This window comes from Pongo pygmaeus, chromosome 20 (assembly GCF_028885625.2).
Source record: "Pongo pygmaeus isolate AG05252 chromosome 20, NHGRI_mPonPyg2-v2.0_pri, whole genome shotgun sequence".
Classification (NCBI taxonomy): Eukaryota; Metazoa; Chordata; class Mammalia; order Primates; family Hominidae; genus Pongo; species Pongo pygmaeus.
The window spans coordinates 4,284,419-4,297,971 of record NC_072393.2 but is presented as its reverse complement, the minus strand read 5'-3'; the positions used below and the strand labels follow the sequence as shown (position 1 = coordinate 4,297,971).

The 13,553-nt window shown below is 52.6% G+C and overlaps 1 protein-coding gene across 2 annotated transcripts in view; it reads left to right on the top strand.

Moving 5' to 3' along the window:
* The window catches only part of SH3GL1 (SH3 domain containing GRB2 like 1, endophilin A2), a 39,283-nt gene that overhangs the window by 2,394 nt on the left and 23,336 nt on the right, over positions 1 to 13,553 (top strand). The window contains exon 1 of one of the 2 annotated variants that reach the window (XM_063657378.1): positions 7,179 to 7,220. The exons of the other annotated variant lie outside the window; for it this stretch is intronic. Coding sequence (XP_063513448.1) covers positions 7,194 to 7,220 — 27 coding nt within the window. The 5' untranslated portion in view covers positions 7,179 to 7,193. Of the gene's footprint in view, positions 1 to 7,178; positions 7,221 to 13,553 lie in introns of those variants that run through there. 2 annotated transcript variants of the gene reach the window in all.

The following is a 13,553-nucleotide window of genomic DNA, read 5'->3' as shown; positions in this document are numbered from 1 at the left end:
CTCAGCTGTTATCTGGACGTATCCAACTATTTGTGTCTCTTTTTTTGTTTTTAGTATAATAACAACTCTTTCACCCTCTGCTGTGCCTGTTGGAAAGTGACATCTCTCGGGATCTCTTGTTACGTAGTGATACGAACATTTATTGAGTTCTCACCATGTGAACAGGCAGTATGCTTTATACCAGTAGGTCTCAGCTGGTCTTGCTTATCCGGTCTAAGGGTAAAAACATTCCCCCTTTTACACAAAAGGATTAGGGGACATTTATCTTCCTGTAAAACAGGGCCAGTTCTGTCCTCCAGGGGACATTGACAATGTCTGGGACCTTCTTGGTTGTCACAGCTTGGTGGGGTGCTGCTGGCTACTAGTAGGTAGAGGTCAGGGATGTTGCTTAACATCCTCCGGTGCCCAGGGCAGCATCTCCCCACTGCCCCCAAGAATTACCTGGCCCCAAATGTCAATAGTACCAAAATTTCCAAACCCTGCTTGAAGATTTGGGAAAAAAAATGAGGATAATTATACCAAAACAAAGGAACAAAAAAATCCCTGCTGAGCCATTCTTAAGATTTTCCTAGTTTGGCCGGGTGTGGTGGCTCACGCCTTTAATCTCAGCAGTTTGGGAGGCACTCCAGCCTGGGGGACGAGAGCGAGACTTCGTCTCAAAAAAAAAAAAAAAATAGTAAAATATAAAATAAAAGATTTTCCTAGTTTGCTAAACACAGATAGCCATATGTGTAGTTTGTTTTTGTTTGTTTGCTTGTTTTTGAGACAGAGCTTCTCTCTTGTTGCCCAGGCTGGAGTACAATGGCACGATTTCAGCTCACTGCAACCTCCGCCTCCCCTGTTCAAGCAATTCTCCTGCCTCAGCCTCCCGAGTAGCTGGGACTACAGGCACCCACCACCATGCCCTGCTAATTTTTTTGTATTTTTAGTAGAGACGGGGTTTCACCATGTTGGCCAGGCTGGTCTCGAACTCCTGACCTCAGGTGATCTACCTGCCTCAGTCTCCCAAAGTGCTGAGATTACAGGAGTGAGCCATGGCACCCCGCCCCACAGGTAGATATTTACATAAAACTCAGCATCCAGACCCCAAGGTCGAGCCCACCCTCAAGTCTTTAGGAAAACTCGAGTGTCTTTCAGTATCTGGGCTTCTTTTTTAGGGGGGAGCTAGATCCACCATAAACATTTTATGTGTAAATGTACACCATTTATCATATACATATTGTAACAACTGTATATATATATTTTTTTGAGGCGGAGTCTCGCTCTGTCGCCCAGGCTGGAGTGCAGTGGCTCAATCTTGGCTCACTGTGATCAACCTCCGCCTCCCGGGTCCAAGCGATCCTCCTGCCTCAGCCTCCCGAGTAGCTGGGACTACAAGTGCGCCACCACACCTGGCTAATTTGTTTTGGTATTTTTAGTAGAGATGGGGTTTCACCATGTTGGTCAGGCTGGTGTTGAACTCCTGACCTCGTGATCTGCCCGCCTTAGCCTCCCAAAGTGTTGGGATTACAGGTGTGAGCCACCGCGCCCGGCCTAAACAACTTGTATGTATACGTATACTGTTTATCATATATACGTATTGTGGCAACCATATATGTATTAATAAGCCTTCAAAAGGTGAGCACCTGTCTTTTCTGGTAATTAACAATGTCAGTTTTGTGTGATGTAGTCTCTATGGAACTTCCCTTACATATGATGACAGAAACAAAGACTGAAACATGGTTCACAGAGAAACACAGAACATATATGAATCTCAAAATAGCCATGTCTGCCGCTGTGTAGGGAACTATTTTAGAGGAAACACTTTCACTGCTGGCCCCAAATGCCACCATCCACTTAGGTTCTTCAGTGTGAACCTTTAATTCAAAAATACCTTCCAGCTGATCACGAGGAACCTTTATTGCTTGTGCCTGGGGAGATCAAGTCTGCAGGGAGCCCTGATTGTACCACTGCACTCCAGCCTGGGAGACAGAGCCAGACCCTGTCTCAAAAAAAAAAACACCATTTACAGTGACTTAGAAAAGGGACAGTTTCCAGTGCTACACACAATGTTTTCATACACAGCTTAAAGGTTTCCAATTCTTTGCTGGAACTTGATTTAATAGTTGAGAGCCACAGGCATCGGGGCTCCTGAAGGAGAGGCACGCTCCCATCAGCTCTGTCGGCAGGGGACGGGACAGACCCCTTCCTCGCTCCTCCGCTTGGCAATGTCAGAGACAGTTGTTATCGCAACTTTGGGAGAGAATGCTCATGGCATCGAGGGGCTAGGGGCCAGGGATGGTTGCCAAGCATCCTACAATGCATAGGACAGCTTCCCCCCGCTGCAAAGGAAGAATTCTCCAGCCCTACGTCAGTAGAGTCGAGCTTAAGAAACCCTGCTTTAAAGCAGGCTCTAGACTTCAAAGGGTTCTCACAGTGGCCTTTCTAAATTGAGAAACAGGCCAGGAGGATGCGGGAGAGAGTGCTGGAAGAAATAAACTTACTTTCTAGCAGGCGAGGCTGTGTTGTTGGTTCTGAGTTTCTGGTCTCTCATTGGTGATAATGGTAAGAATCTTAGTGGGTTCCAGGCTAGTTCATCTCCCTGCGAAACCTTTCGGGAACTTGTTCAAAATTGGTTTGGGCTTGAGTGGGCAGTTTGTGAGTTTTTACTTCTTGTCATGAACTGGCCATAGACTAGTTGAGGGTCTGAGCTGGGGAAAGTTGAATCATTTGGAAGAAAGCAGTAAAAGAAATAGCCGTCTGTCATGGTCCCATCTCCCTGGTTCCCTCATTTCTGCCTGTGTGACGCCGACTCCCTCAAGAGCCTCCCGGCATCTGTGCGCAGCCAGAACTGGGGGACTAAGGAGGGTGAAAGAACGCCGCCAGCGAGAGCTGCTCTCAGAAGTTCCCTTGGTGTGCCGGGGGTTTGGGTGACATTATTTCCAGGCTTAAGCTGCTAACCGGCTTCCTGATAAATCTTGTGGCCAGGCTGTGTGAGATTGAGAGTGTAACTAGGGATAGAGCTGGCAGCTGCCTGGAATGCTGGCTTTTTTTTTTTTTTTTTTGCCTGAAAGGAGGGAGAGGGTTTGAACATTTGAACGGAAAGATTGCTTCAGACTGAGCTAGGAGGAACATTCACAAGCGTCACCTCCCATAGCTTTGAAATCTGCCTGATGCTCCTTAGGCCCTGGGTTTGTGCCTAGGAGAAAAGGAGAGGCCGGGGGGTTGGGGGAGGACTGTCTGCTGGGGGATCCTAGGCCCCACCTACTGGGGGGCTGTAGGTCAGAGTAAGCAGTGTCTGGGACATGGCTGATGTTTCAGAATGTCAACGATACTGCTTGTTCTGACCTATTTTTATTTTTATTTATTTTTTTAATTTTAATATAAATTTTTTGTTTGTTTATTTGTTTGAGACGGAGTCTAGCTCTGTCGCCCAGGCTGGAGTGCAGTGGCGCGATCTCCGCTCACTGCAACCTCCGCCTCCTGGGTTCAAGCAATTCTTCTGCCTCAGCCTCCTGAGTAGCTGGAATTACAGGCAGACACCACCATGCCCAGTTCATTTTTGTATTTTTAGTAGAGACGGGATTTCACATGTTGGTCAGGCTGGTTTCGAACTCCTGACCTCGTGATCCACCTGCCTTGGCCTCCCAAAGTGCTGGGATTACAGGTGTGAGCCACTGTGCCCGGCCTATTTTTATTTATTTTTAAATTTTTTGTAGAGACAGAGTCTCACTATGTTGCCTAGGCTGGAGGCTCCTTAAACCCCACCACTCCAGGTCTTGAACTCCTGGACTCAAGTGAACCTGTCTCCTCATTCTCTCGAAGTGCTGGGATTACAGGCGTGAGCCACTCTGCTTGGCCCTGACCTCTTTTTAGTTTATTTATTATGTTTTGTTTTTTGGTTTTTTTTTTTTTTTTTTTGAGACGGAGTCTCACACTGTTGCCCAGGCTGGAATGCAGTGGCGCAATCTCAGCTCACTGCAACCTCCGCCTCCTAGGTTCAAGCAATTCTCCTGCCTCAGCCTCCCAAGTAGCTGGGATTACAGGCATGTGCCACCACGCCCAGCTGATTTTTGTATCTTTAGTAGAGATGAGGTTTTGCTGTGTTGACCAGGCTGGTATTGAACTCCTGACCTCAGGTGGTGATCCTCCTGCCTCAGCCTCTCAAAGGGCTGGGATTACAGGTGTGAGCTACCATGCCCAGGTTATTATGATTTTTAAAAATTTTTTGTATTTGAGATGCAGTCTTGTTCTGTCTCCACTCCCAAGGTGGTGTGCAGTGGCACGATCTTGTCTCACTGCAACCTCTGCTGCCCAGTTCAAGCGATTCTCCTGACCCAGCCTCCTGAGTAGCTGGAATTACAGGTGCCTGCCACCATGCCTGGCTAATTGTTGTATTTTTAGTAGAGACAGGGTTTTGCCTTGTTGGCCAGGCTGGTCTTAAACTCCTCAGGTGATCCGCCCGCCTTGGCCTCCCATTGTGCTGGGATTACAGGCATAAGCCACGTGCCCGGCCCTGACCTCTTTCTTAGAACCTCACTTTGTGGGGCCACTCTTGGTTTTCCTACCAAAGTGCTTGACTTGTTAAGCCATAAACATGGAATGATCTTTGTGTGTGTGTGTGTGTGTGTGTGTGTGTGTGTGACGGAGTCTTGCTCTGTCCCAGGCTGGAGTACAGTGGGCCGATCTCAGGTCACTGCAACCTCCGCTTCCTGGGTCCAAGTAATTCTCCTGCCTCAGCCTCCCAAGTAGCTGGGATTACAGGCGTGTGCCACCACAGCTGGCCAATTTTTGTATTTTTAGTGGAGACAGGGTTTCATCATGTTGGCCAGGCTGGTATTGAACTCCTGACCTAGTGATCTCCCTGTCTTGGCCTCCCAAAGTGCTGGGATTACAGGTGTGAGCCAGTGGGAACAATCTTAAGATACAAAAATATGGGGTTCATAACCCCTTCACCTTGGCACAGATAAAAATGTATACCCTTGTGCTGGGAGCGACAGGTGATTCAGAGGCCCTTTTGTGTGGGCTGGTAAGGGCTGGCGTTGGTGATTCAGAGGCTGTGCCCGGGACAAGCCCGGTGAGTCCAGCAGCTGCAGGCTGACCTCCGGAAGCCCCCTCTCCCTCGGGGTGGTGCTGGCAACAGATGTAGGAAGGGACTTTGCTTTGTGATGTCCACGTATGATGGGAACGGGGTTAAGTCCGTTCTTGCAGGAAGCTCTGGTGACTGAATCCAGGAACGTGTGGCATGTACTAGTGTGTGCCTTGAGGCATTGGAGCCGGCGGCGTGGACCCTGGGCCACCCTGGGACAGGCGGGGCTCACTCTCCCCACTCCGCTCTGTTTCTGGCTTGCAGTCGGGTGGAACCAGCAGCTGTGTGGAGGCCTGAGCTGTGTGCCGGCTGGGCTGTGCAGACACAGGTTTGAGACTGCCTTTCCCCAAAGGAAGCTAGAGGCTCCTTACACCCCGCTGCTCCACGGGCCTGTCTGTGAAACCTGGCTCACCTGGCCGCCTTCACAGGGTTGGCTGTTGGTGGTCACGGGGCACTTTGTAACCAAGCAGCATCCTGCGTTTTCCCGTTCTTAACAAACCAGGACCAAGGGGTCATCAGACTCCGATTTCTGCCACCCATGACTGCTGTACATTAGGCCCCGGAACAAGTCAAGGGCTGAAAGTTCGGCCAAAAGTTTGTCTCTGACGCAGAATCCCGTGTTCACCAAAGACCAGCTGGGGCTCCGTGGGTGCTGATCGCCCTGCTTATCTGGGTGTGTGTTAAAGCCCAGCTCTGCAGTACTTAATTATATTCTGGGTGCCCCTAATAACAGCCTGCGAGTGCGAGATGAGGTGTCTCACCTTATGCCGCTCAGTTGAAGACATTGGGGGCTGTCACATTTTGAGACCCCAGACCTATCAATCACACAGAGAACATGACACTGCTCACCCCACCGCTGGCCACCCAGGGGTGGCCGCTGTCGTGTGCGGAGTGCACCTGAGGTCTGAGCTGGCTGCTGGGCCTCTCAGGTGTCTGTGTGTGTGTCTGTTGCATTTTTTCCTCAGAGGAGAAACCTGCAGGTTGAGGCCCATCCCGCTCAGACCTGCCCATGTCTCTGTGTCCAGTGGACTTTGATCCAGGAGCCTAGGGTACAGCCAAGCCTTCACTGCTGCCTTAGCCCTTTTCCTCCTCTGCGATTGTCTCCAGTGTTTTGCAACTGATCTGATCTGGGGAAACGTCGTGTTTAATTTGGAGCATGCTGCCAACGTCCCCAATAGGATTTCGGAGGCAGCTGCAGGTTTCAGCGCTGCCGGGGGCAGAGCTTAGAGAAGAAGCTCAGAGTGGCCTCCATGTTTCACCTTTCCAAGCCCCTGAGGTCTCTAAGTGCTGGGAGGGTTGGAAGGGGAAGCATTGCCCTGGGGTGGGGGTAGGGTGGGTGTCAGGAGCTCAACAGGCTCTGGAGGCATCTCAGCCAGACTTGAGCTCTCCAACTCTAATGGCTTTTTAATGTGTGAGCTGAAGTGTCAGGGGGCGGTCTCTTCTGGTTCTTTTTCAAAGCTGTCCCTGGAAAGTGGATGGAAGAATGTGGTGGCCAGGGCTGCAGCGGGTTTCCCTCTCTCCCTTCTCTCCCCTCCTCTCCTTCCTCTCTCTCTCTCTCTCTCCCCCCTCTTCTTCCTCTCTTTCTGTTCTCACTCTTCCCTTGTCTTTCTCTCTGTCTCTCCCTTCTTTTGCCCTCTCACCTCCTCTTCCTCTCTCTCTCTGTCTCTCCTCTCCACGCCTTCTTCCTGTCTGTCTGCCTGCCTGTCTCTTTCTTTCTCTATCTCTCGCCTTTTGCAGGGCTGGATTTGGCAAGCACTTTTCCTGAGCACTGCAGCTTGGTGCGTTTCTGCTCATTTCCTGTTAAGCAGTACCCAGGGCTCCCTGAACTCAGGCTCTGGGAGGACGGCCCTGTCTTCCTTTTCCTCTCCACTCCTAGAAAAACCTGCTGACCAGGCCCTGAGAGCAGGGTCACGGGGAGACCTCCTCACCACAGCAGGAAAATAGATGGACTGTTTCCTCCATTGGACCTGACTCAGCAGCGGCCCACTGACCGCCTGGGAGAGGGCTCCCGCGTGGCGGGCCGCAGTTCCACACCTGGGTGAGGGGACGAAGCACCCAGCAGGAGTCATGCTGCGTGTGACACCATCTGTAGGGGCGGTGGTCATGGCAGATACTCAGAATCCAGATGGCATCTGGCCAGCAAGGGCATGGGGTGAGTGGGCCCACTCCCCTCCCTGGGACGGGAACGTGCGTCTCCTCTGCCCTGGCCCCCGAGTGGACAGATCCCCACATGGTTTCATGCCGACGGGAGTGATTATTCCATTGCCGTTGCCGCTGGATTATGAGCCCATTGCCGCCGGAGCCAGGCATTTCTGCTCATTGCTGCATCCCCAGTGTTCGGTTTAGTGGCTGGCCTGCCCCAGGGAGCCGGTAAATATCACATGGAAGGACGGATGGGCCACCGTGGCCCCCACCCTACAGCGGATGGCCGCGTGTCAGGTTTGTGTGAGCACACCCTAGAGGAAGAGGAGAAGCGCGGCTCCACCTGGCCCAGGGTACAGTTCAAGCTCTCAGCCGACTTTCGGGAGCTTCTGGAGCCCCTGCCTTGGTCCCAGGTTTAAATGCTGCTCTTCCCCTGCATGGGAACTCACACAGTCAGCCCCTCCTGCCCACCCTGTGTGGGGCCCTGTACTCTCCTGCCTCCTGTCCATGTCACCGGCCTCTCCTACCTCCCAACATCATTCTCTCTCTACTTCCTGTCTGCCCTGTAACGAACGCGTTTCTATCTCCCCTTATCCTTGGCATCTTCCGGGGCTGCATGTGGGAACTGAGTTCTCAGCCCTTGGAGCTTCTGGCCTTGGGGTCCCCCACCCACATGCCACACCCTGGTGTTTGTGTGAGGTGCTCTCCTCCCATCGGACGGCAGCTCCTGAGGCTGGGCTATGCTCGGGCATGTGTGATGGGCCATGTTCTTCTGGGCACTGGCCTGCTGATGAGGTCACCAGAGATGCCCCCTGCAGAGGCTGAGCTAGAGGGCTCCTTCTCAGAGTGAGGGGCTGTCCTCCACAGGGCCCTTGTGGTGTCCCTGGTGGTGGCTCAACAGCAGCCCCTGGTCCGCTGGCCAGGCATCTGACCAGGCCGTGTCAGAGCACCAGGGAGGCAGGTGGCTGGCAAGGCCTCGGAGAACTCGGTTGGGAACAGGTCTGACTGCTCTGAAAAATCAGCAGCTCTGATAGTGTCTCCTGTGGTTTAGGGTGTGTGTCCAGCTCCAGGGCTGCAGCTGATAGTCACCTGAACTTGGCCGGGTCAGAGGGCCTTACTGTGTCACAGGCAGTCTCTGACCTGGAGCCTGCCTGAGCAGGGTCCCAAGGAAGCCGAGCCCAGACACCTGCTTCCCCCCTTGATCGAGGCCAGGCTGAAATGTACCTGCTGCTGCCCAGCTGGGCCGGTCTGCTCAGAGTTGGTGGTTCCCTGGCTTGAATGCATCCCCAAACTAAACCACTCCCAGCCTCCAGAAACCGGCTCCCCAGCCATGTTTGCCAAGATTCTTAGGGCTTTTGCCATGGCTGGGCCTGGCCACCCGTCCTGCAGCTCTCTCCCTGGCCTCTGTGCCTAGTCGCTGCAGTGACTTCTCTCTGATTGCCACAGTAGGCCCTGCGGCTCCTCCCACTTCTCCCTGTGGACGGCCCCTTCTGTCTCTGAGCCTGCTGTCTCCTGTGCTTCCGCTGCCCCTCTCTGTACCTGCCTTCTAAGCCTGCATCCCCTGTCCCAGCATTCAAACATGACACTCCCACGACTCTCAGACCACAGCACACAGCTGGCCAGTGGTGATGCCCTGAACCAACAGCCCGGGTTCATCGCCTGTCCTTCAGCTTGAACCCATTAGTTGATTCGGCTTCTTTCCTCTTAAATTACTTTTATTTTATCACTTTTAAAATGTGTTTTAAAGGGGATCGCGGTATTTTTCCTTGCTCAGTAACACTAACTGGAATAGGCCGGACACGATGGCTCACACCTGTAATCCCAGCACTTTGGGAGGCCGAGGCAGGTGGATCACAAGGTCAGGAGTTTGAGACTAAACTGGCCAACATGGTGAAACCCCATCTCTACTAAAAATACAAAAATTAGCTGGGCATGGTGGCGCATGGCTGTTATCCCAGCTACTCAGGAGGCTGAGGCGGGAGAATTGCTTGAACCCAGGAGGCAGAGGTTGCAGTGAGCCAGTACACTCCAGCCTGGCGACAGAGTGAGACTCTGTCTCAAAAAAACAAAAACAAAAAAACAAAGAATTCGTCGGGTGTGGTAGTGCATATCTGTAATCCCCCCTACTGGGGAGGCTGAGGCAGGCGAATCGCTGGAACCTGCGAGGTGAAGGTTGCAGTGAGCCAAGATAGCACCACCGCACTCCGTCTCAAAAACAAAACAAACAAAAAACCCCACACAGTAAGTGGAATAACAAATACAACAGCAACAAAACAATGGAGTAAAATCTTGCTGGATACCCCACCCCTGAGCCTGAGGTGTGCTCTCTTGTGAAAGAGCTGTTCAGGCTGGACGTGGTGATTCTTGCCTGTAATCCCAACACTTTGGGAGGCTGAGGCAGGAGGATTGCTTTAGCCCAGTTGTTCAAGCCCATTTGGGCAACATGATGAAACCCCGTCTGTACAAAAAATTAAATTAGCCAGTCATAGTGGTGCACACCTGTAGCCCCAGCTACTTGGGAGGCTGAGGTGGGAGGATCACTTAAGTCCAGGAGTTCGAGGCTGCAGTGAGCTATAATCGTGCCACTGCCCTCCAGCCTGGGCAACAGAGCAAGACCCTGCCTAAAAAAGAAAAAAAACAACAACAAAGCCTATACTATAGTAGTGCCCACCTGGAAGTTCCTCCTTGCCAGAATAAGAAATACAGAAGAGGGGCTGGGCGCGGTGGCTCATGCCTGTAATCCCAGCACTTTGGGAGGCTGAGGCGGGCAGATCATGAGGTCAGGAGATCGAGACCATCCTGGCTAACACGGTGAAACCCTGTCTCTACTAAAAATACAAAAAATTAGCTGGGCGTGGTGGCGGGCGCCTGTAGTCCCAGCTACTCGGGAGGCTGAGGCAGGAGTATGGCGTGAACCCGGGAGGCGGAGCTTGCAGTGAGCGAAGATTGCGCCACTGCACTCCAGCCTGGGCGACAGAGCGAGACTCCATCTCAAAAAAAGAAAAAGAAAAAGAAATACAGAAGAGGAATTGCAGCAGAGTCGTGTTCTGACCACGTGATTCATGTGCCTTATGCTTGTGTTAGCTGCCACGCTGTGGGAAACGCCTCACGGAAGGCACGTTGCCTTTTCCCTTGGGGCTCACCACCATGCCCTCTGCAGTCTCGCCTCTTAGGATCGGGGGATCCTGCACACTGGGATTCAGGCTCAGGAAAGAGGGCTGATGGGTTGGTAACAGCCAGGTCCTGAGTGCCTGGGGAAAGGCATGGAAGCTGGAGACCCAGCAGTCAGCATTCTTAGGGAGTTCCCAAACATTGTTGGGCACGGTGGCTCACGCCTGTAATCCCAGTTCTGAGGGAGGCAGAGGCAGGAGGAGCGCTTGAGCCCGGGAGTTTGAGATCTGCCTGGGCAGTATAGCAAGACCCTGTTCTCCAAAAAAAAAAAAAAGTAAAAAAAGAAATTAAAAAAAAGTTCCCAAACATCACCCAAGCAGTAATGCAAATATCTTCCTCCAGGACACCCCCATCCAGCCCTGCATGCTGGAAGCAGAACTGCTGACTGATTGTTTTTCTGCTGTCATTTCGGGACTCTGCCCCAGCACTAAGCAGAGACCCTTATTCTCAGGAAGCCCCCTGCGGAAGGAAGCTCTGGGAACTTTCTGCCCGCCCTCGCTGCAATCCCCTGCCACCCGCCTCTGTGGGATGAGGCCCCACAGCTGACTCAGGCAGGCATCCATCAGCCTAACAGCCTCACTCATCAGAGTCCTGATTGTTTGAAACAGATGGGCAGCCCTGGCCCTTCAAGGCCAGCCTTTGTGGCTCAGAAGAGGGCAGCCCAGGGACCTGGCTGGAATTTCCCCATCTCCCAACCTTCACCCACCCTGGCATAAGATCATCTTCATCCTCTCCTGAGGCCTCTGATGGTTTTCTCTGAGGTTGGGAATCCCTGCTATTATTTTAGGAAGAACAACGCCCAGAACTGCAGAGTATCTTGCTTCTTGCTGACTCTGGTCAAGTCAGCGTTCCACCCACGAGGAGCCTTGGAGCTGTCGGACCCCTGGCTGAGCGTAGTGTGGGTGTCTGGGAGGTATGTGCTGCCCACTGCAGAGGCTGGCTCGGAGGCCGCTGGAATGCTGCGCTGTACCCTAGCTTTTACATTTGTATTTCATACTTGCAGAATCCTGTGTATTTTTCCAGTGTTCTCCCACTCCCAGCCTTCCCACAGCAGCCTCCCCGGCTAGCCCCAGAGCACTCTGTGCCTGTCAGAAGAAGGCAAGAGCAGGCCCTTCTGTAGAGTGGGGTCCCTTTGCCACCTCTAGACTGGCTGAGGCTTCCATAGTGGGCAGCTGCACAGCCAGGGAGGGTCTCTGGGGCCCGGAAGGAAAGAGTGCTGCTGGGAGGGAGGGCAGGAGAAAGACCTTTGGTCTGCCTGCTGCAATCATGTTTCTGGAGCCCACAAGTCCACTCGGCTGTCGGAGGAGCCGGTGGGGGGTCGCCCTCCTTCCAGGAGGGGTTGCCTCTTACTGCATTCAGAACACGTTCCCTGGGCCGCACGCTGGTCGGCACCAATATGTGGCACAGGGCACCTCCCTTGTTCAGGCACCTCATGAAGGTTGTATCATAAAGGGTTTCAGATCCAGAAAGACACCTAAGAATGACCAGCTGATGACCAGGTGCCCACCACCCCACCCAAATGAAGCCAGAGCAGGGCAGGCGCGCCTTCACTGCGTGTGTGTTCACCGCTCCAAAACATGCGGGGTTGTGCGGCAGTCTACACTGCCTGTCAACAGGATCACGTGCTTTCTTACTTGGTTTCTTGTACCCTAGTTTTTTTTTTTTTTTTGAAATGGAGTTTCTCATCACCCAGGCTGGAGTGCAGTGGCACGATCTCAGCTCGCTGCAGCCTCCGTGTCCCAGGCTCAAGCAACTCTCCTGCCTCAGCCTCCCGAGTAGCTGGGGTTACAGGCACCAACCACCACACCCAGATAATTTTCATATTTTTAGTAGAGACAGGGTTTCACTATGTTGGCCAGGCTAGTCTCGAACTCCTGAGCTCCAGCAATCTGCCTGCCTTGGCCTCCCAAAGTGCTGGGATTACAGGCGTGAGCCATCGCACCTGGTCACCCTACTTTTAGGCTGAGCACTGCTTGTGAGTACCGTTCACACTGACACATGAGGCTTCGCTTGCATCCGCAGCTGTGTGGCTTTCCCTTGTGATTATTCCACAGTGTGTCTATCCGTTCTCCAGCCAGTGGACATTTAAGAGTCTCCAAGTTTCTGCATTTTCACACAGCCTGGCAGTGAGCGGTCCCCTGTGGCATGCATTTGAGAGCTTCTCCAGTGCGGTACCTTGCTTAATATGATCATCTGCTGTAGTGCTTGATGACTATGCCCATGAATAGCCACTGCACTCCAGCCTGGGCAATATAGCGAGACCCTGCCTTCAAAAAAAGAAAAATAGCCACATAGGTTTTCAGCAGTCCTCACCTGGAAAAAAACAACCTGTTCAATTTGCATGACCGAAAGTCTTGGACCTGTGGCTAGCAATATCATGTGTTGCGCACTCGTAAAGTGTTATTTCAACCCTGCTCCACCATGCTGTATGTGCCTGGGGCCTTGGCCAGGAAGCCAAGTGGGCGGGGAGGAGGCTCCCAGCTCAGGGTTAGCTCTGTGTGGTCCGGAGCGGGATGAACTGGGGGGCTCCTGCGCCATCAGCTCTGAGGACTCTGCTTCTGCTGGGCGTCCTCCTCACGGATGTAACATCCCCTCCAGCCTGTAAATTCCTCTGGAGCCCGCGTTTTCAGTTTTGTTGTGTACAGTGAGGCCGCGCTCACAGAAAGCGCCTAGCACCCAGCCTTGTCGCAGAGGGCAGCTCGGGCCAGGACTCACGTGCTCCCTGTGCAAATTCACCTACTTGATAAGATTTATTTGTAGCCCCAAATCATTCCTCTTGCGGTCCTTTGCAGACAAGTGCAGAGCAGCAAAATATTTGTCACCCAGTGCATATGTTCCTAGCCGAGGTCAAACAAAGCCACACTGCCTTCTCCTGGCTGTCACGCTGTGTTCCGGCATGGATTTGCAGGCTGTTAGCGCCGTGTTTCTCACATTTTTGTGGATTTTGTTGGGGATTTCGCTGTTGAGAATGGCCCCAGCATCATGCAGCAGCGCCATCTCGTGTTCCTCAGTGCCAGGAGGCTGGGATGAGCCTCACAGAGAAACCATGTGTGAGAGCAGTTCTCTCAGGCAGGAGTGATAGCACCGTGTCCATGAGTTCAGTGTGGGTGAATTACAGTAAATATGAACTAAGGAAATACGCATAAAGGCCAGGTGCAGTGGCTCATGCCTG